Below are 16,994 nucleotides of genomic sequence, written 5' to 3'. Positions count from 1 at the left end.
GATCTTTCCCACTAACAATTACTTTATTTTAGTACAGAGGGTTTTATAATAACTGTTTTCACATGTATTGTTAGCTCAAATACTGCTTCAGTTGTTTTTTATGCTCCAGATGATCTCACTCTGTTGCTAGCTCAGCAGGAGTACAGCACTTAATTTCCACAAAAAGTCTGCAACACCTGCGACAGAATGTATGTGGTTATCAGCTTTAACTGTTAAACCAATGATGTTCCAATATAAAAGTGCATTCTATGTATCTGAGTAGTTACACTGTCTCATAAAGTAGAGCAGGTAATATATTTTATATATGTATAAACAGGGGACTGTTAGTGTTAGGTTAGAGGTTGGACTCGATGATCTTGAGGTCTCTTCCAACCTAGAAATTCTGTGATTCTGTGTGATTCCCCTCTAATTCAGGGTGATAGGATGTTTCAGATTGGTAGAAAGTTGTGATATCGCCAACTGAAAATGTTCTGAAGTATTCCAGGGTAGGGGAAGGTTCTTTTTATGTTTTCTTTTGCTCTCAAACTTGTAAATTTTCAGTTTTCTGCAGCCAGGAGATCTAGAAATATTATTTGTTTTCATCTTAGGTTGGCTAGTACGCCTTGAAACAGAAAATGGGGTTTTCTAATAATACTGTTTGAGGTGAGAGGTTAAGAAAAATTAGCTATCATAATAAATATAAGAGGTGGTTAAATAGGCAAGCTTGGCCTTTTTGACAGTGAAGAGTCCACAATGTGAAGGTTTCAGTGCATATAAATACGAAGGAGAAAACATCTTAAGATCATTAAAGTAGCTTGCAGAATAGCAAATGAAATGTCTAACTTGAAGTCAGAAGGCTGTCCATTTATAGTGGCTAGAATGCCACTTAATCATTTTCAAATAATACGTTTTTTTCTTACTAAAACACTGATAACATCGATGGGAAAGTTTATCATTCTGATACTGGCAGAATTCATCACTTGTCAGTCTGGACGTAGTCATTTAATGTTTTCATGCAAATGTCAGTTTCTCTCCTCATGAAGAAATACAATAGCAGTCTAGGAAAACAATGCAAAAAAATGACATGTATGCATTTCCCACAGAAGACCCTCAGAAGACTAGTGTATAAATAATAGAAAAACATTCAAATGGAAGTCTTTTTTCTTTGTGAAATTAATTTATTTGTAAACCTTGGATAGCATTATAGAAGTTGATCCCAGAATTGTTTATTCCAAATGAAGCGTAAGTGGTCCTTTGATTTCAGGAAGGAGAAGGAAAGAGTTAAGTAAGCATTCCAGCTTTAATGTGTTACTGTCTGTGTGCCTTACAGTGTTTTCCGTCTTTGTTATTGTAACAGTCTTGTAAGAATATTTTGGAATAGCTTAGTTTGATTTGGTTTTGAACCTGAACATTCAGTACTTGCTGTTCTGTGAGTATCAGAAGTAGCAAAGCCGCCTCATTCAGTAGTTCTCTGTCTCCCCTGCACAGTCTTGCACTATCACCTTCCCTTTATAGTTGCCATCTTCAGTGCAACAATCGTTTTGTTGCTCCCTCTGTATTCAGAGCCATACCTAGAACACGTGGGACCCATGTAAATCCTTAGCTATTTTGGGGCAAAAAGTACTGCAGCTAGTAATGTGCTAGCTGGTCAATCAGGACTGAAACTCCTTTGCTCGCTCAGAATCCTTTTCCTCAAGGCTGATGTTGCTTTGATTCTCTCACTCTCAACCACAGATTTTTATAAATTTGTGAATACTTGCCTTCATTGAAGCCTCTATTCTTGAGTCAAATTTGACTGTCATCAGCTGAGAGGTTCAGAATTTAGAAGGTACTGGATGGATGGAATAGCAGTTCTTTTGCTTCAGGAAACAAAAACAAGAAAGATCTGGTCCAGTCATGTAATCTACTCTATTTCATCGATGAAAATGATCATGATATATACAAGTTGTACATGATTACTTATATACAGTTTCCTATTCAATGTATGTCAATGTACTTTAACATCTGCCAAATAGGTACTGAGAAGTCTGAATTCTCATTGTCTCACTTGCATTCTAATCCTCATATCCTTCTTTTTTCAATTAGAGAGGCTGGTTGTGGCTGCTGAACACTGTGAAAGGAGTCTGGAAGATTTGCTACGAGAAAGAAAACCAGTCAGGTAGGGTGTCAAGTTAACCTCAAATCCACTTGACAAAGTTTCACGTATAATCTGTGGCTAATTCCTAGCCTCTTTTTTTTTTTTCTTTAAACTTTTATTGCTTTATATAAATTTTACTCTGTTAAAGCTGAACATAAAAACATTGTTTATCAGACAAACATATGCCTGGAGTACTCACTTCTGTACGATTTGAGAAGCTGGAAGATATATGGGGAGCTTACAACTGAAATACTTTATAGCTCATCAAATCCTGTCTTGAGATAGAAGTTTTGGGGTTTCTTTTTTTTTTAAATACTGTCAAACCTGTTACAGAATCATTATCTTCCTTAGAATTAATTTGAAAATTTTATGTTTACCACATGATGAAATGCAGCTTTCACTACAAGGGATAGGATTTGGTGCATGCTTTTTATATGCAGAAATATATGAACTTCTTACCTAGAAAAGTGGACAGGATGTCAAATACATATGCCAGGCTGGTAATAAGCGGTTTGAATTTGGTTTAATACAGTCATTTGACCAAACCAAGTCCAAAGGCTAGATGCTAAGAATACTGGCTTTCATGCTAAGATGTATAGAATAGTTGAGCTATATCTTTAAAGAAGCTAACAAACACACACACCATTAGACTTGTTGATGTTAACTGTAATTTTAAATGAAAAGCAACTATCACTATTGGCTTTGGGGAAAAGTCCCTTCCCCTGGAGAATATAGAACACAGGAAGCATAAAGAGTTGAGAAAGAGAAAAAATATTTGTATTTGGGATAGCGGGGCATTGTAGATTAGTTATTTCTAGAACACAAAAATATACAAATTTGCAGCATGCTCAGAGAAATCCAGTCTCTTCATTCTAGTTTCTGGCATTATATTATCTGAATTTATAACAAGCATTAGATCTCATACTGTTTTGACATTCATGGAAGTGTAGAAAATAAGCTTACTCAGATAAATGTTTGGCACGTTTTTGTGTCTTCCCAGTTAACTGTGATTAATGTTAGGCATCTCGGGTGGGCTATGTTTGATAAAATACTATCCAGGTAGAATTCCTGTTACTTATCCCAAAATTGGCTTGTGTAGAGAAGCAATACTAGAACTGAAGCTTTTTGAGCCTTGCAGCCCTTTAATAAAACACTAACAGTTTTGTCAGGCAGAGATAAACCTAAATGCAGAATGCCCTGTGCCTGTACATTAGGTTTTTGTGGGTGCCAGCTTATATGACGTCATCTGTGTTGCAGAGGACAATGTCTTGAGGAATGTAAGGCAAATATGGCTTGCATTTTCTCTTCAGATAGAGAGGTACTTAGAGGTGAAGTGTAAAGGGCTTTTCATGTGTGATATAAATTACAGCCCTTCACACAGTTTTGCATCAGGTTCCTATTGTGCCAAGTTCCAGAAATAGTGAAAGCATCAGAAGCTCTTTTCTTCCCTTTTTCATTCAGTTCTCACACTGCTTTTGGAACATGTGTGTCTTGGTGTCAGATGAGAAGCAGCCCAGATTGTCTACTGCCTCTTGACTGTTTTTGCAAAAGCATGCATGTAGCTATTTTAATTTGCTTTGAATTGCTTGATACGTTTCTTATGTGTATTCTGTTGCTATGAGAAAGGAGAAAATTCTCAAAATTGTATAAATGGAACTTTTCTCAGGTAACAATTGTGGCCTGTATGCACATCCATTATGCCCCTCTACATCAGCATGGTTTTGTGGCATCAAGAAATATATATATTTTTATACATTTTTAGGTGGTTAAGAGAAGGTGCTTCACCAAGATAACTGTCACAAACTATTTTGGCCGTTGGTCTATTGAGAGTAGATGCGTAAAGCCTGGCTTTACTTTCTCCTCTTGGCTTGAGATAGTAGAATAACTTATTTCAGTAAAAACTGTCTGATCTTTGTTTTAACAAGCCAGTTGGGATTTTTTCACGAAGTTGTAACACCTGAGGCATAGGCTAAAATGTAGCCTGTCAGTATGTTCCTAGCTTCAAGAGATGTTAGTGTACACCTACTTACTGTAAATTACAGCTTTTGCAGTAGTGGCTAAGAGATGAATTATGTTCACTCCAAAGGAAGTGTCTTGCAAGACTGGCTTTTTCCCTCTACTTCTTTCTTTTTTTTGTTTTGTTTTAAAATTAAAACAGACATTTTAGTTTCTTTTGTGAGACCCATAAATTTCCAGAAATAACTTGGATGGACCAATTCCCAGTTATTGGTCATTTGATCTGTCTATATTAATTACCTTTGGAGGGAAGTATTTGGCTTTTTCCATATATTCTGATTGCATTTGTCAATGATAGTAAAACTGGTTACACATCCGGAGCTGATGTGTGTGCTATTGCAATTAATTTTATAAACTGTTTATGGAATGCAAAAAGCTGCTTTTCTGGTTTCTAGATTAATTCTCCTTATGCTTGCCAGTAACCTAAGTCCTTTGCACCTGTACCACAAGCTGACGTAAAATCAGCAGGAAATCTTCTATTATGCTAGTGGTGAAATTCAAGACGTAACATTATGAACTGTCTATCTTTCCATACATACTGGAAAACAGGCCATACAGCTGTCTGGTAGTTATTTGCAGTTAATCTTGTCTGAAGTCATGCGTCAAGAGTAGCATGCATTCCTTAATATATGAATTATTTTTAAAAAATGCAGCTGAGTGATTAACCTCAGACTTTCATCGGCTTTTATAATTCTAACGAATCACTTAGACATAGGGTCCAAACACTGGATAATAGTTCTAATCATTTACCTAACTTGCTCTGTCACAGCCCAGTAAGTCGTTTTAGGGAGCATATGACCAAACAATTTCTAGAACCTGGATCTGTAAATTCACCTGTTACTTACCAGCGCTGTGACAGAGCTCTCCAGGAATCGCAAAGATGGTTTGCCATTTTTCTCAAAATTAACATGCTCAGTTTCACTTTCAGTGCAAGTCAGTGTTCGGTAACTCGTGGCCAGATTATTTTCTGAGTGATGCATGTTTGGGATCCTAGAAGGAGCATGTGCCATGGTTGGAACTCTATCAGGTAACATTCAAGAACTCTCAAATGGATGAAATAGGTAGGCTTTTTGCAGTTCTTATCATATGTAACCAGAAAAGGAATTTAATAACTCTTCATTGTCTTTTGTGTTTTATTCGGGTGGTAGCCATGTGGACATTTTAACTACAATTAATGCTTCTAAAAGAGACATTAATTCAATTGTCTTTACTATACTTCCATGGAACATCATGGTAAAAGCAGGGGAGCTCTTTTGGAGTTGTGTGCCACAGGGAACTCAGGCTGTAACCATGGGTAAGAGTTTTAGGATAGAATATGATAAGCTTTAGGTAGTCATGCCCCATTATTTTCCAGAGCAGTCTCCACTGTCTTCAGTTTGAGAGTTTGTATTTTGGGTCATTGCTTGGTTGTTGTTTATTCCTGATTTATTCTCCTGTTTGTTGTTATTCTGCATCAGAGCAAGTATGCACTTAACTTTAGCTAATAATTTTTGCTGTTGCAAAATCAGTTCTTAGATATATGTTCAGGATTCAGTTATTTTCTTAAAGGGCTACGAATTTATGTGCACAGTGAAACACAATAGTAAATACCTGATTTAAGCACGTAATAGTTTAATGCCGTTTAGAGATTTGAAAACGTGGCTCAAAGTCTGGCTGACTTCCTCTGTGTCATCTTGTGCATGCAAGGATTTTGTGAATGAACAGAAAGTAAGTCACAAAAATTACGAAGGATAAAACTATTGTCCTTCAGAATTCTCACTAATGGTAGTTTTCGTGTTTGTGGCAGTCACAATTTTACAAGACTTGCAAGGTTACTAGTTCTTTTAGCACTGTTGATATCACAAAGTTGATATCGGAAAGTAGGATGTGAACTTATTTTTAAGGTTCTCCATCTTTTAAACACATTTAGGGCCATTCCTTTGGGATACCTTTTCCAGACACTGTTAAAGGAGTTATTTTCTCTGCTCCTGTGCTCTTATAAGAGGACTTGTGAGTTTTTCCTTTTCTGTCATGCTTGAAGTGTGTTCCTTCTTTCAAGAAGCAGGTCTGCACTTGTATTCATAATAATAAAAATGCCAGCAAATACTGACATTCAGCAGACTTTTGGCACCTACAGTAGAGTTTCTGGATTGGTCTTCAATTTGTGGCTTGGGCAGTCTAAGCCTATTCCTTTCTTCAATAAAATATAGTTGTCATATGTTTTGAAAGTTATGGTTTTGAAAAATTACTAGTGAACCATCAGAGATACAAGGTATGGTTTGTTATACATGGAACGTTTGATGGGAAGCAGGCTGTGTCTGCAGCTGTTTACTAGTTTGGAGAAAACATGATCTGACTGATTCGGTTGAGTACATTTTATTTGGCTGTATTAAACAGTTGTCTGCGCATTGATTAGATTAGATTTCTTTATGCCATCTTTGCTGTTAATGTACTTTTGGCAAACTTGAAGTAAAGCTACATAATAGAAGGTATTATTGGATGTTGCGGGGGAAAGCAATTTCTGGGTAGCCAGGGATTCTTCAGGAATATTGTAAGACAGGTGCAAGTCATCAAAAGGCTGAAGGTTTTACATGGTTTGACTTGAAGAGCTGCATGTGAGCAGAACTTCAAGGGCAGGGTGTACTCTGCTTTGAATCAAGTCTGTGTTGGAATTTCACATGAGAAATCCATATGTCATAACGAAGTTGCATTTAGCAAGGGTAAATGATGAAGTAGTAGAATGAAGTAGCGTTAATAAATAAACTTCTTAAAATTAGTTTTTTCCTAAGCATGTGTGAGAATCTGTACTTTGGCCGTTTAGTGTCTGTAGAGTTTTCCTTTAGTTTCTTGCCAACGGTTTGTTTCTAAAGCTGTGATGAAAGTGCAGCTATTAGTCCTGACTTGCTTATGTGTTATCCAATGCTGCTTTTCTTAATATTAGGAGTATTTTGATTTCCGTAAGTTTTAGTTTCACTGCAAATCTTACTGTAGCATTCCTTTTAACACAGGGTATCTCCTGTAATTCACAAGGGAAAAAAAGACTGTTTGGAATGTCAAAGGGGCATAGTTTTCACGAGGTAGTCGAGGAGAGCATTTCTCCTCTTCACGTCAGAGTGAACTTTTTAGGTATGGAACCAAATTCTATGCTTGTACGGTTGGCTGCAGTGTTTGGCAGCACAAAGACATCTCAGGGCACATATGCCCACATCTCTGTTGCTTGTGAAACAGTGTGCACACTTGTTTTCTTCTCCTCTTTCAGGAAAAAAAAAAAAAAAAAAAAGAATCTCACTCTTTGAGATTGAGATATTTCTATTAAAAACTATTTCTAATGGCTGTATACAACAATAAGTCTGTACATGTGGAGAAAGCGCATCATTGTATTTCTACCCTTTGTCCTGCTGTGCTGCTCCTATGGCTGTTTGTAGGTGCTTCGCACGAATTTCCATTCTAAAAGCAGTAGCAAAGATCTTGAGCTGAAGATGAGCTGTGCTGTGCTCTCAAGAACAAATGTAGTGAAGAGCTTTGAGCCTTCAGGGGAAGAGAATGCTGAGTTTTCCTCTAACAGATCAAGCCCCATCCTCGACAGGAGCGTGGCTTCATCCTGCAGGGGGATTTCTGTGCTAACTAGCTAATGGCTGAGCAACCAAATGTCAAGTTTTTGTTGTGCAAATATTACTAGATTTAAGCCACATTACTAGTTGTAATCTTGATTTATGATAGTTGTGTTTGTAATAAGCATTGTCCATATACTTGGAAGAATAAGATGTGGTTAATATATGGTTATTCTTACTTAATGCAGTGTTTGACACTTCATCCTACTTACAGCGGGGGGGGGAAGGAAGAACTAACACTCTTTAAACTTGCTATACACTGCATACTTCTAGAAAGGGATTACATTTTTAAGATACAAACTCATACATCTGGAACTACTGAGTGGTGTCTTGAGGGAAGCGTTTGTCACTAATTAAGGATCAGACAGCTGGTTTATTTAGATGCATTGATATGCTTGCAAACATCTCTAACGTCATTGTGGTTTGAGATCATTCCTTCCGTATGTATGGATGTTTTCTCCTTGACTTCAAGCTCCTCTGTTTTACAGAGCAAAAGACCCAGGCGTGTGCCTTCACTCCAAGCTAGCTGCTTTCCTGCTTCAAAGCTGCATTAGTCCCGTATCGCATACCTACATCAGTGTGGTGCCAGGCTCAAAGTGGTAGATTTACCGCGTATGATCATAAAATCAGAGAATCATTATGATTGGAAGAGATCTTCAAGATCGTTTGGTCCAACCATCGCCTTATTATGAATGTCACCCACTAAACCATGTCCCTAAGCACCACATCCAACCTTTCCTTGAACACCCCCAGGGATGGTGATGCCACCACCTCCCTGGGCAACCTGTTCCAATGCCTGACTGCTCTTTCTGAGAAGAAATATCTCCTCATTTCCAAGCTAAACCTTTCCTGGCGCAACTTAAGGCCATTCCCTCTAGTCCTATCACTAGTTACTTGCAAGAAGAGGCCAACCCCAAGATCCCCAAATGTTCCTTTCAGGTACAGCTCCCTTCTCCCTGCCCTGCAGTTCTGTGGGAACCACAGCATGAGCACAGCACTAAGTTAACGTCATTGCTTGGCTGCTGTTCCAACGGGACTTTCCGATGGACAAATACTGGCACAGGCAGACAGGACTTGTATTTCAGCTCAACTTCTATGCGTGCGTGTGTGTATATGGCTAGGCAGATAGCAGGGAATTAGAGATTGCCGTCATTCGACTGTTTTAAACTGGCCTGATCTGCCAGATTTCTAGGGTTTAAAGACATTAAATATATTCCTATAGCACATATGTTGCAAAACTTCAACTTGTGCCTGTTATTAATCATCACTATGTACACAAACCCATTAGTCTTTAACACATACCCTAAATTAACTGTGAGTATCCAGTACCATGCAGCTGATGCTGCGCAATTATCTGTGGTAGCTGCGGCCCTTGGTGGTTCTTGAAAATAAAGGTGATTAGGCTCGAGAACTCTTTGAGAGAATTAAGAATCGAGGTGGACTCGTCCCTCTTCTACTCTTACCCTCCCTAACATCTGATATTGTCTGTCTCCACTGACAAGGAGTGGTCTCCTCTAATCCCAGCACTGCTTATTTTGTTTTATGTTTTGCCAGTCATCCTTTAATGGGTTTGGGACTGTCCTACACATTTACATGCATTCTTTTTTTTAGGCACAGTCAGCTCTTCTTTTCTTGTTCTCCTGTCTGGCAACTTTTGTTATGTGGATATCTCCTACAAGCAACTACAATCTCATTATCTCTTTTTTGATGATTCTTGTGTCGGTTTGAAGGCAGTTTGTTATTAATTATATGCTGATTAGTACGTTTCTTTCTAATTTTTATTCACAGGCATCTGCTTTGGCTACTTAAAAGTTTATTGTTACCTCTAGATAGGTGTTTCCTGCCTGTTATGGTGACACATAGTGGATTATAGATCAAAGTGATGCCCTTATAATGCCTTTAGGAATATTAGTTGTTACCTAAGAAATTCCTAGCAGCACCATTGCTTATTGGCCTAGTTGCAAAGTCCCTTTGATCACCTGCATTTGCAGACTGTTCTTTGCTTGGAATTTTCCGTTCTGTTTCACTTTTTAGTAGCATCTGTACCACTGATATAATGATCCAGATTTTTTTTGAGCTAACTACTAGACTGTATCTCAGCATGGTTTTTAACCTTTAGATACTTAGTTGGGGAAAAAAAGAAAAAAAAAAAAAAAACAAAAAACAAAACACGGTATGGCTAAACTGTTAAAAGGACACTGTTGTAAAGTCTCCTGATTCACAGGGAATACCTGGCTTTAAGGGGAGCTGTGTGCTGCTACAATTTTTGTTCATAGCTTTAAAAATTGTGTTGCACCTTGATAAAACATGTAGTTGTGTGTTTGTTTTTAATTAGGAATGTGACTTGTTACTAGTGCTTGCTCCCGTCATGCAGAGATGGAAAAGTGCAGTTTTTCTCTCAAAGGCTGAAAATTTTGTAAAGAGATTGCTTTAGTGCAGTTTTACACAGTTCTGTGTGTTTTTCCTGCTTTCCAGTAACTCGCACAAAAGAAAACGTGCTCAGTTGTCATTCTTGCTAATCGTGGTACTTAGTGGTTGTATGTGCTACTTTGATATTACCAGTTCTGCTTGCACTAGGTTGCGTGCACAAGAGGACTGTTCTGCTCAGAGAAGCTAAATCCTTTAAGGGGACTCAGTCTTTCAGTTTTTAGGTTTTCAGAGAGGAGTGCTCTGTTTTTTCATGGTTTGAGTGTTTTCAGATTGTTCTTTTGGCTTTTTGTGCACGAAGCAGTGATTTTTGGACTTTTTTTTTAGTCCTGAAACAAAGGGAAAGAGTCTTAGATTTGTCAAGAGCAGAAAGGAAGATACTGAGAATCCCACCATTAGTAACATTTTCTCTACTTATTATGTGATGTGGTCAAAGCTGTTTTAATTCATAATACACAGTCTCTGAATTCAGACAACACTGCAGGGGTTGGGAGCTTGCTGCTTGGAGTGCCTGAGGATGAAAGTTGGATTTCCAGGAGCTCGTCTGTTCTTCTCTCTTCCCACACGGTGAAGAATGGCACATCTGTCCAAGCTGGGAGAGGTTCAAAAAGAAGGCAAATGGTATTGTGCACTACCTGCTTGCTCTGTTGTTAATTTCTGTTTGGCTTCCAGACACAACTGAAGTTTGTGCAAGTTTATGATGAAAATATAAAGGCAGACACGTGAATTTTTTCCTGTCTGCTATCAGTAATAGTTGGTAGTCTCCAAAAGAAGTCATTCAGTTTTAAAACTTGCTGAGGGAGGTTTAGGCTAAGGGAAATCTTCAGAGACCTGCAGATGTAATATGATGACAATGAAAAATGAGACAAGTTTTGGAGTTTCTTTACTGTTTACAAGTTTCTTTATTTAAGCTATGGTTAGCCATTTGGAGCCTTTTGGGTAAAATTTCCCTCAAATCCCAAGCAGGCAACCTTTTTTTTTTTCCTTTTTTTTTTTTTGACAACTTTATCCTACTATCTTCTGGTGAGATCTTTGATCTTCTGCCCTTAAAATTTGAGCAAACATGATAAGCAATTGCTGTGAGTCAAGTTCAACCATTTTGTTAGTGGGATATTTAAAGTCATAAAATGTTGGTTTTGCTTTTCTTCATGGGGGAAAAAAATGTGCATCAATCTTGTGTAAAACATTGTTAAAACACCAAAACTTCCTGATTTTTTGCTCTGAACTTCTACAATATTCTGTGTTGTTTTTTTTGTGACCTGGCAAAAAGTTATCAGATTTTTCTTCAAGCATCTAAAAACTTCCTTAAATATCACTGTTCAGTATCTGATCCAACTCCCTCCTGGAGTGAAAACTTATGCAGAAATCTTGCTGTGATACAGATCTTTGTGGAAGAGAGTCCTGAGCCCTAGTAAAACCACAGTAAGGTAGCTATAGGGCGGATATAGGTTTACGCATTCTGGTTATGGGGCTTAGGTTCTGTCTGCATTGAGCTAGGTCTGAACAGTGGCATGGGTCAGAGCGAAAAGAGGCTTAGGATCTGAAAGTAACTTGGCTTAAACATATGAACTTCTGTTTTATTAAGACAGTGCTTCAAACGTACCATCTAAAGTGACCTGCTGATGCTGTTCTTCCACATGTACCTGCCTGTGCCTTTTGATTACAAAAATGTTTTCTCTCTGGCCCTGATCTCCAGAAGGAAGCTGCGCCAAGTTAACTGTAGCACAGTGTGACGGCTCTGCTTACATCCTCCCATCCGCCCTGCTTCCCTTTCTTCCTGGCAAAGATGATACCCGCCAACTCTGCGCAATATTATCTCTTCTGTTCATGGGAGGAGGGAGAGGAGCGGTGATTAAATTAATCGGACGTATCCTGTCAGCAAAACTTTGGAAAGCAGTCGCTCTGAGTGACCAATGCAAACAGTACCGAGACTTGCTGATGTTACAGAACTGCCACTGAACAAGCAATGTGGTATTGTCTATTTTAAGTGTAACACCCGGATCTCCGAGAACCTTTTGGATATTCCTTAAGTGGAGTAACAGAACAGGACGGGAAGTTCTTGTTAATTCCTATCATTTCCAATAGCTCTGAGTCCATTAGAAACTAATGCCTGGAAATTGAGCAGTCTTTATTTTGGTTTCTCACTGCCGATTCAGCAACCATTGAGAATATCATTTCACTGGAGACAGGGAGAGTGGAAATAATATATTTATGTTTTTTAAGTGCGTGATAGTGGTGACTATAAGAATAATTTTACTGTATGCTTCCTTTTGAAAGAACACTTTAAACATACAACATATTGTTGCCATAATTGTCATTATGTAATTACACACATGACATAATGTGAGCAATTTTTTAGTTGTTTTTTTTTCTTAAATCATGCATATATTTTGGGGGGAAAATGAAAACCTATGTAGCTGTAACCTGAATTTTTGTAACCCTTGTAAATAGAAGAAGTGTTCTTTTTTTGAAGTCAGTCTTGTGAGTGTGTGGACCTGGTGAGTTTGTTTGTTGATTCTGAATCAGGCACTTACCTTTTCTAATAGTTCCCATGGTATGGCTTTTGGGGGAAGTGATAGTGTGTTTGCATGTGTCTTTGTGTGCGTCTTGAATAAAAGCTATGGTGAAAGATCCCAAACCATGATTTCGTTTCACACTCAACTCTCCAAACTGAGATAATTTGTGTATGATCTTTGCTAGATCTTTTACTCTTTGTCATCCATTTTCTATTTAAGCATGTAATATTAGGTGTTTAAATCTAAAAAAGATTGTCATGTAATGTAACAGGGTGATTGTGACAGATTTGTGAAGTAGATGGCTTAATCTACAGCTGTTGCTTTCAGACTTCTGAACCAAGCTGGATCCAGAAGCATGGGGTCTGAGCCAGATACTGACATTTGCTATTTCAGGATGCAGTTAGCAATTGCTTTTCAGCTATGTCTTTTTATTTTAGCATAGAGAAAGGTAAGGAAATAGGAGGTGCCTGCTGTGCGACCATTTATCCTGCATCTTCGGAAGTCACTTTTTCTTCAGCAATTGTGTGGTTTAAGGCTCTGGTGTTACTGCTGGTTTTACCTTCTACTGCATAGTAAATGCTTAATGGAGAAATATCAAGATCTCTATCCTTTGGAGAGCTGAAATTGAATATATCCTATGCCTTAAAGTTTAGATGCTGGTGCTTTCAGATGCAGAAAGGCAGTACTCCTGGCCTAGAGCATGGGGTTTAATGTCAGGTTTGAAACAGGCTTGACAAGACGTTTCTGAACAGCCGAAGATCTGATTGGTGCCTTTTATTTTATTAAAGGAAGAGTACCTGACCACCTTTATTTCCTTTTTATATGTGGTCCATTTGGTTTCCTGTGTCTTTTGAATTGTGGTAGGTCTTGATGTGATCAACAATTTTCAGAAGTACTTGTATTTGTTCAGAGGAAGTCCAAAAGAAAACAAAGGTTTTTTGTGATCCATGCCAGTTACTGTTAGCTGCACATCTTGTTCTGTTGTGTTATTTATCTGAGAATGTGTAGGCTGTGATCAGGTTCAAAATGAAGGACTGCTCTACCAAATCTTACCGTGTGGTGGCTGAAACTTCTTCTCTGTACTATTTGCTCCAATTGAAAGCATCATTTTGTTAATCTGAGGCAAAGATGAACAAAAAAAAATTACTTCTCACATGTTCGTTAATTAGTGGTAAGATCAAAATCTGGGTATTTGTGTGTCTTTCCCCCTCTGAGCATTAAAGCAGAAGGTGCTACAGGTTTCATTAAGGTTGTGCTTTACAAGGTGTGCTTATTGTTTTCTAAAGGACTTTGTTCATTTACTCCCCCCGCTTATAGGATGAGTGCTGGATATCTTAAAGGAATTCAAGGTGCCATGTTTTTAAAATTTTTGCTTTCTGAGGAGGAGATGCATCTAATACATTCAAAGTGAACATGATCTGAAAAATCACATCCATTAAAATTGTTTGTGTGCAATATGTTGTATATATGAAGGTACTCTTTTTTATTTATGCCTTCATCCACTGTTTTATAGATATTTTTTTTATCAGCCATTACGAGTTGAGACCTTCATAAAAATGTAACATCATTTGTGTTGCTTTTAAAGTCATGCTTCCAGCTTAAAACTTTGGAAGTGGAATGGAAGGACTTACTGAGTTTCCTCAGACGAGCAATACAAACTTGTTGAAGATATCCTGTGTGAAATACCTCTGTGCATGAGTTAGAGACTTCCAGAGAACTTTGTCCATAAAATTCATGCTTTTCTGACTTGTATTCTCTGCTTGTTGCATTCCCTTTCCAGTTCATTTCATTCTGATAATGTGAGTGCATTTCCAAGTAAATTGGCAGTGTTTACAGTCTCAGTCCCTAGTGCCATTTTTTAATCAAACACGTAATAAAGTGCTAAATAAACCATTCCCACCTGCATCAAACTCTTTATGGCCTGTAGAGGGTATTTTGTAATTTATTTACCCAGGAAGACCCAATTCATCTGCACATCTGGTTTTCAACCCAGTCCTGCTTTTTATCCAGTTTTCCAGCTGGTTGATTGAGGCAGGAGGAGGTCAGATGGCTTTCTTGAGGTCAGTGTAGTGGTTGTCTCAGCTGGGATTATACCCAAACTTTATCCCTTGCTGTAACCACTTGGCCACACCACTCCTAACCAGTCGATCTGCATTGTTGGCTGTAATAGAGCTAACTGCAAATGTCATTTTCTTTGGTTTATAGTTTTGCTTGTATTAGAATACTGTCACTTTTATGAGTTCGGAAATATTACATCTGTTCACAACCTGTTCCGTTCCACTTTGAGTAGATGCAGTTTGTTGTGATGAATCTTCTTCCTGAATTCCCAGTGCTTGTCTGTCTCGCTAGGTCTGGGGTAGTGATTGATGGCATTGCTGGTTTGTGTCACCCTGGTGTGCTTCCTCAGGGCTGACCCTGGCTGACACTCCTCTTTGGAAGAAGAATCTGTGTTTTTGCTCCTGTGTACCACTGCCATAAGCTTCTTCAGATTCCTGGTTGCTGAGATGTTCTTCCTCCAGTTTTTACTTCTTTTTGTCAATAGTATGAGGTTAGAACAAGATACACAGATAGGATGGAGGACTTCTTAAGCATGCACTTCTATGTATGTGCCCATGAGTTTCAAGTTGAAGGAAAGAGAAACTCTGGAGTACGGTATCATGAACATAACTGTATTCTACTTGGTCTTCTTGTGCCTTCCTGAGGTATGCAAAAATGGTTCTAGCTCCAGGTTTTGTTATAAGCTTCCTTGTGTTTTGAGTTACCACTGCATTGAAGAAGCATTGCTTCTAGCACACATTCATGTGTATGTCTCAGGTAGGTTCAAAAATGACAGGGCTCTCTACAGTTAAGTAGATGATGAGGAGGGATCTCACCAAAAGGGAGATCCCTTTGTTTAGGAGAAAACAGAACTGGGAACAGTAAGCAGACAGGAAGGTCTCTTGTGATACTTGATTGCTCTTCCATGTTAAACTATTTTCTTACAGCACCAAAAAAGTATGGAGAAGACACCTGAACGGGTAATACCATGAATACATGTCTGTTACAGATGATGAATACAGTGAATTCAGGTGTAGATTGGCATTAATTTTCCATTCAACTAGTGGAAAGGAAACCTGTGTGAATCTGACTTCTGTGATACTGACATGAATGCTGACCTCTACCTCTTTTCATTATTCCCTTTCTCTTTTTGGAACGCTCTTATTCCAACAGTTTAATAAGTCAAGTCTCCGGTGTCCACCCACCTCTGATTTCCAACTGTGTGATCTACAGTCTTCTTGTTCCTAAGTATTCAAGATGTCATTCATAAAGTAATTTTTATTTTCCCCTCAGTAATCTGTGGTATGCACAGGGACTACTGCTGCTGGCTGTCAGATGCATTTTTCCAAAACCTCCTTTCCTACTCTGGAGTTTGGCAGTCATTTGCTTTGCTTTGAGCTGAAATTTAAAATTAGTCTTCTGGAAGTTAGAGCAACAGAGCAACGTGAAGAGAACCCCGTGCTAAAATAGACAGCAAGGAATTTGTACCAGCAGAATACTTGGTGGCTGTGGATTTCCACAGTAACTGACAGGTCATTTCCTCTGAACATGGATGAGGGACTTGGAATAATGGGTGTCCTGTTAAGAGAGCTGCTGAGGCTTGCAGGGGTTACCTTGTGTTCAGACGTTATCAGATGTGATTCTCAGGAGGCAAACCATGTGTGTGTATACACCTGTGTGTGTGTTTTTGTGGTGGTGCTTTTGTTGTTTTATGTGTTGGGTTTTTTTTGTCTGTATCTTCAGTTTGGAAACCAAGCAAGTATCAGGGTCCATACATTTCACATATGCTTGTCCTGTGTTCCCCCCTCTCCTAGGCATCTGCCTATCATCTTTTTAGGAAACACCATATTGGTCTCAACTTTAGTTTTGGGTCTGCACTAGTAAGCCAATATTTAAGGTTTGGAAGGCCATTCATTTTACCTAAAGTGGAAATAATCAATTGCAGAAAGTTGTTTGTTACCACAGCATCAGACCTTGGAGTTTCTGATCCAGCTTCTTACTTTCACAAGCAGTTTCATTATCACTCCCATTAATGATCAGAAATAAATTAATAACTGTTCAAGCTGAATCATATGTAGTTAATATTTGTAAGTGTTTTTGTGTGTGTGTGTGTTGGTGTTTTTTTGTTTTTTGTTTTTTGTTTTTTGTTTTTTTTTCAAGAATTCATAATCCTGCCTTTAAGTCATAAAGTTTCTAATTTCTGATCTAAATGTTTGCGAGCTTTTTTGTTTGCTCTCGTGCTTATGCTGACTTCCAGCTTGGGCAATTCTTCATGTATGTTTGTTCCCAGGC

General features: G+C 38.3%; 1 protein-coding gene and 1 long non-coding RNA gene across 7 annotated transcripts in view; both read left to right on the top strand.

Annotated features, from left to right (window-relative positions):
- Positions 1–16,994, top strand: part of TBCK (TBC1 domain containing kinase) — a 107,710-nt gene that overhangs the window by 5,966 nt on the left and 84,750 nt on the right. For 5 of the 6 annotated variants that reach the window (XM_068681883.1, XM_068681881.1, XM_068681882.1 and 2 more), the window contains one exon: positions 2,065–2,137. In XM_068681883.1, coding sequence (XP_068537984.1) covers positions 2,065–2,137 — 73 coding nt within the window. Of the gene's footprint in view, positions 1–2,064; positions 2,138–5,021; positions 5,160–16,994 lie in introns of those variants that run through there. The other variant, XM_068681885.1, reaches the window with a different exon arrangement.
- On the top strand, positions 7,202–12,786 carry LOC137856481 (uncharacterized). Its single transcript, XR_011096506.1, has 2 exons — positions 7,202–10,770; positions 11,735–12,786. It is a non-coding gene; the product is annotated as an uncharacterized lncRNA (long non-coding RNA).

The sequence above is a fragment of the Anas acuta genome, chromosome 4, assembly GCF_963932015.1.
Source record: "Anas acuta chromosome 4, bAnaAcu1.1, whole genome shotgun sequence".
In the NCBI taxonomy this organism is placed as follows: Eukaryota; Metazoa; Chordata; class Aves; order Anseriformes; family Anatidae; genus Anas; species Anas acuta.
Note: the sequence above shows the minus strand (reverse complement) of the source record. Positions and strands in the feature narration are given on the sequence as shown.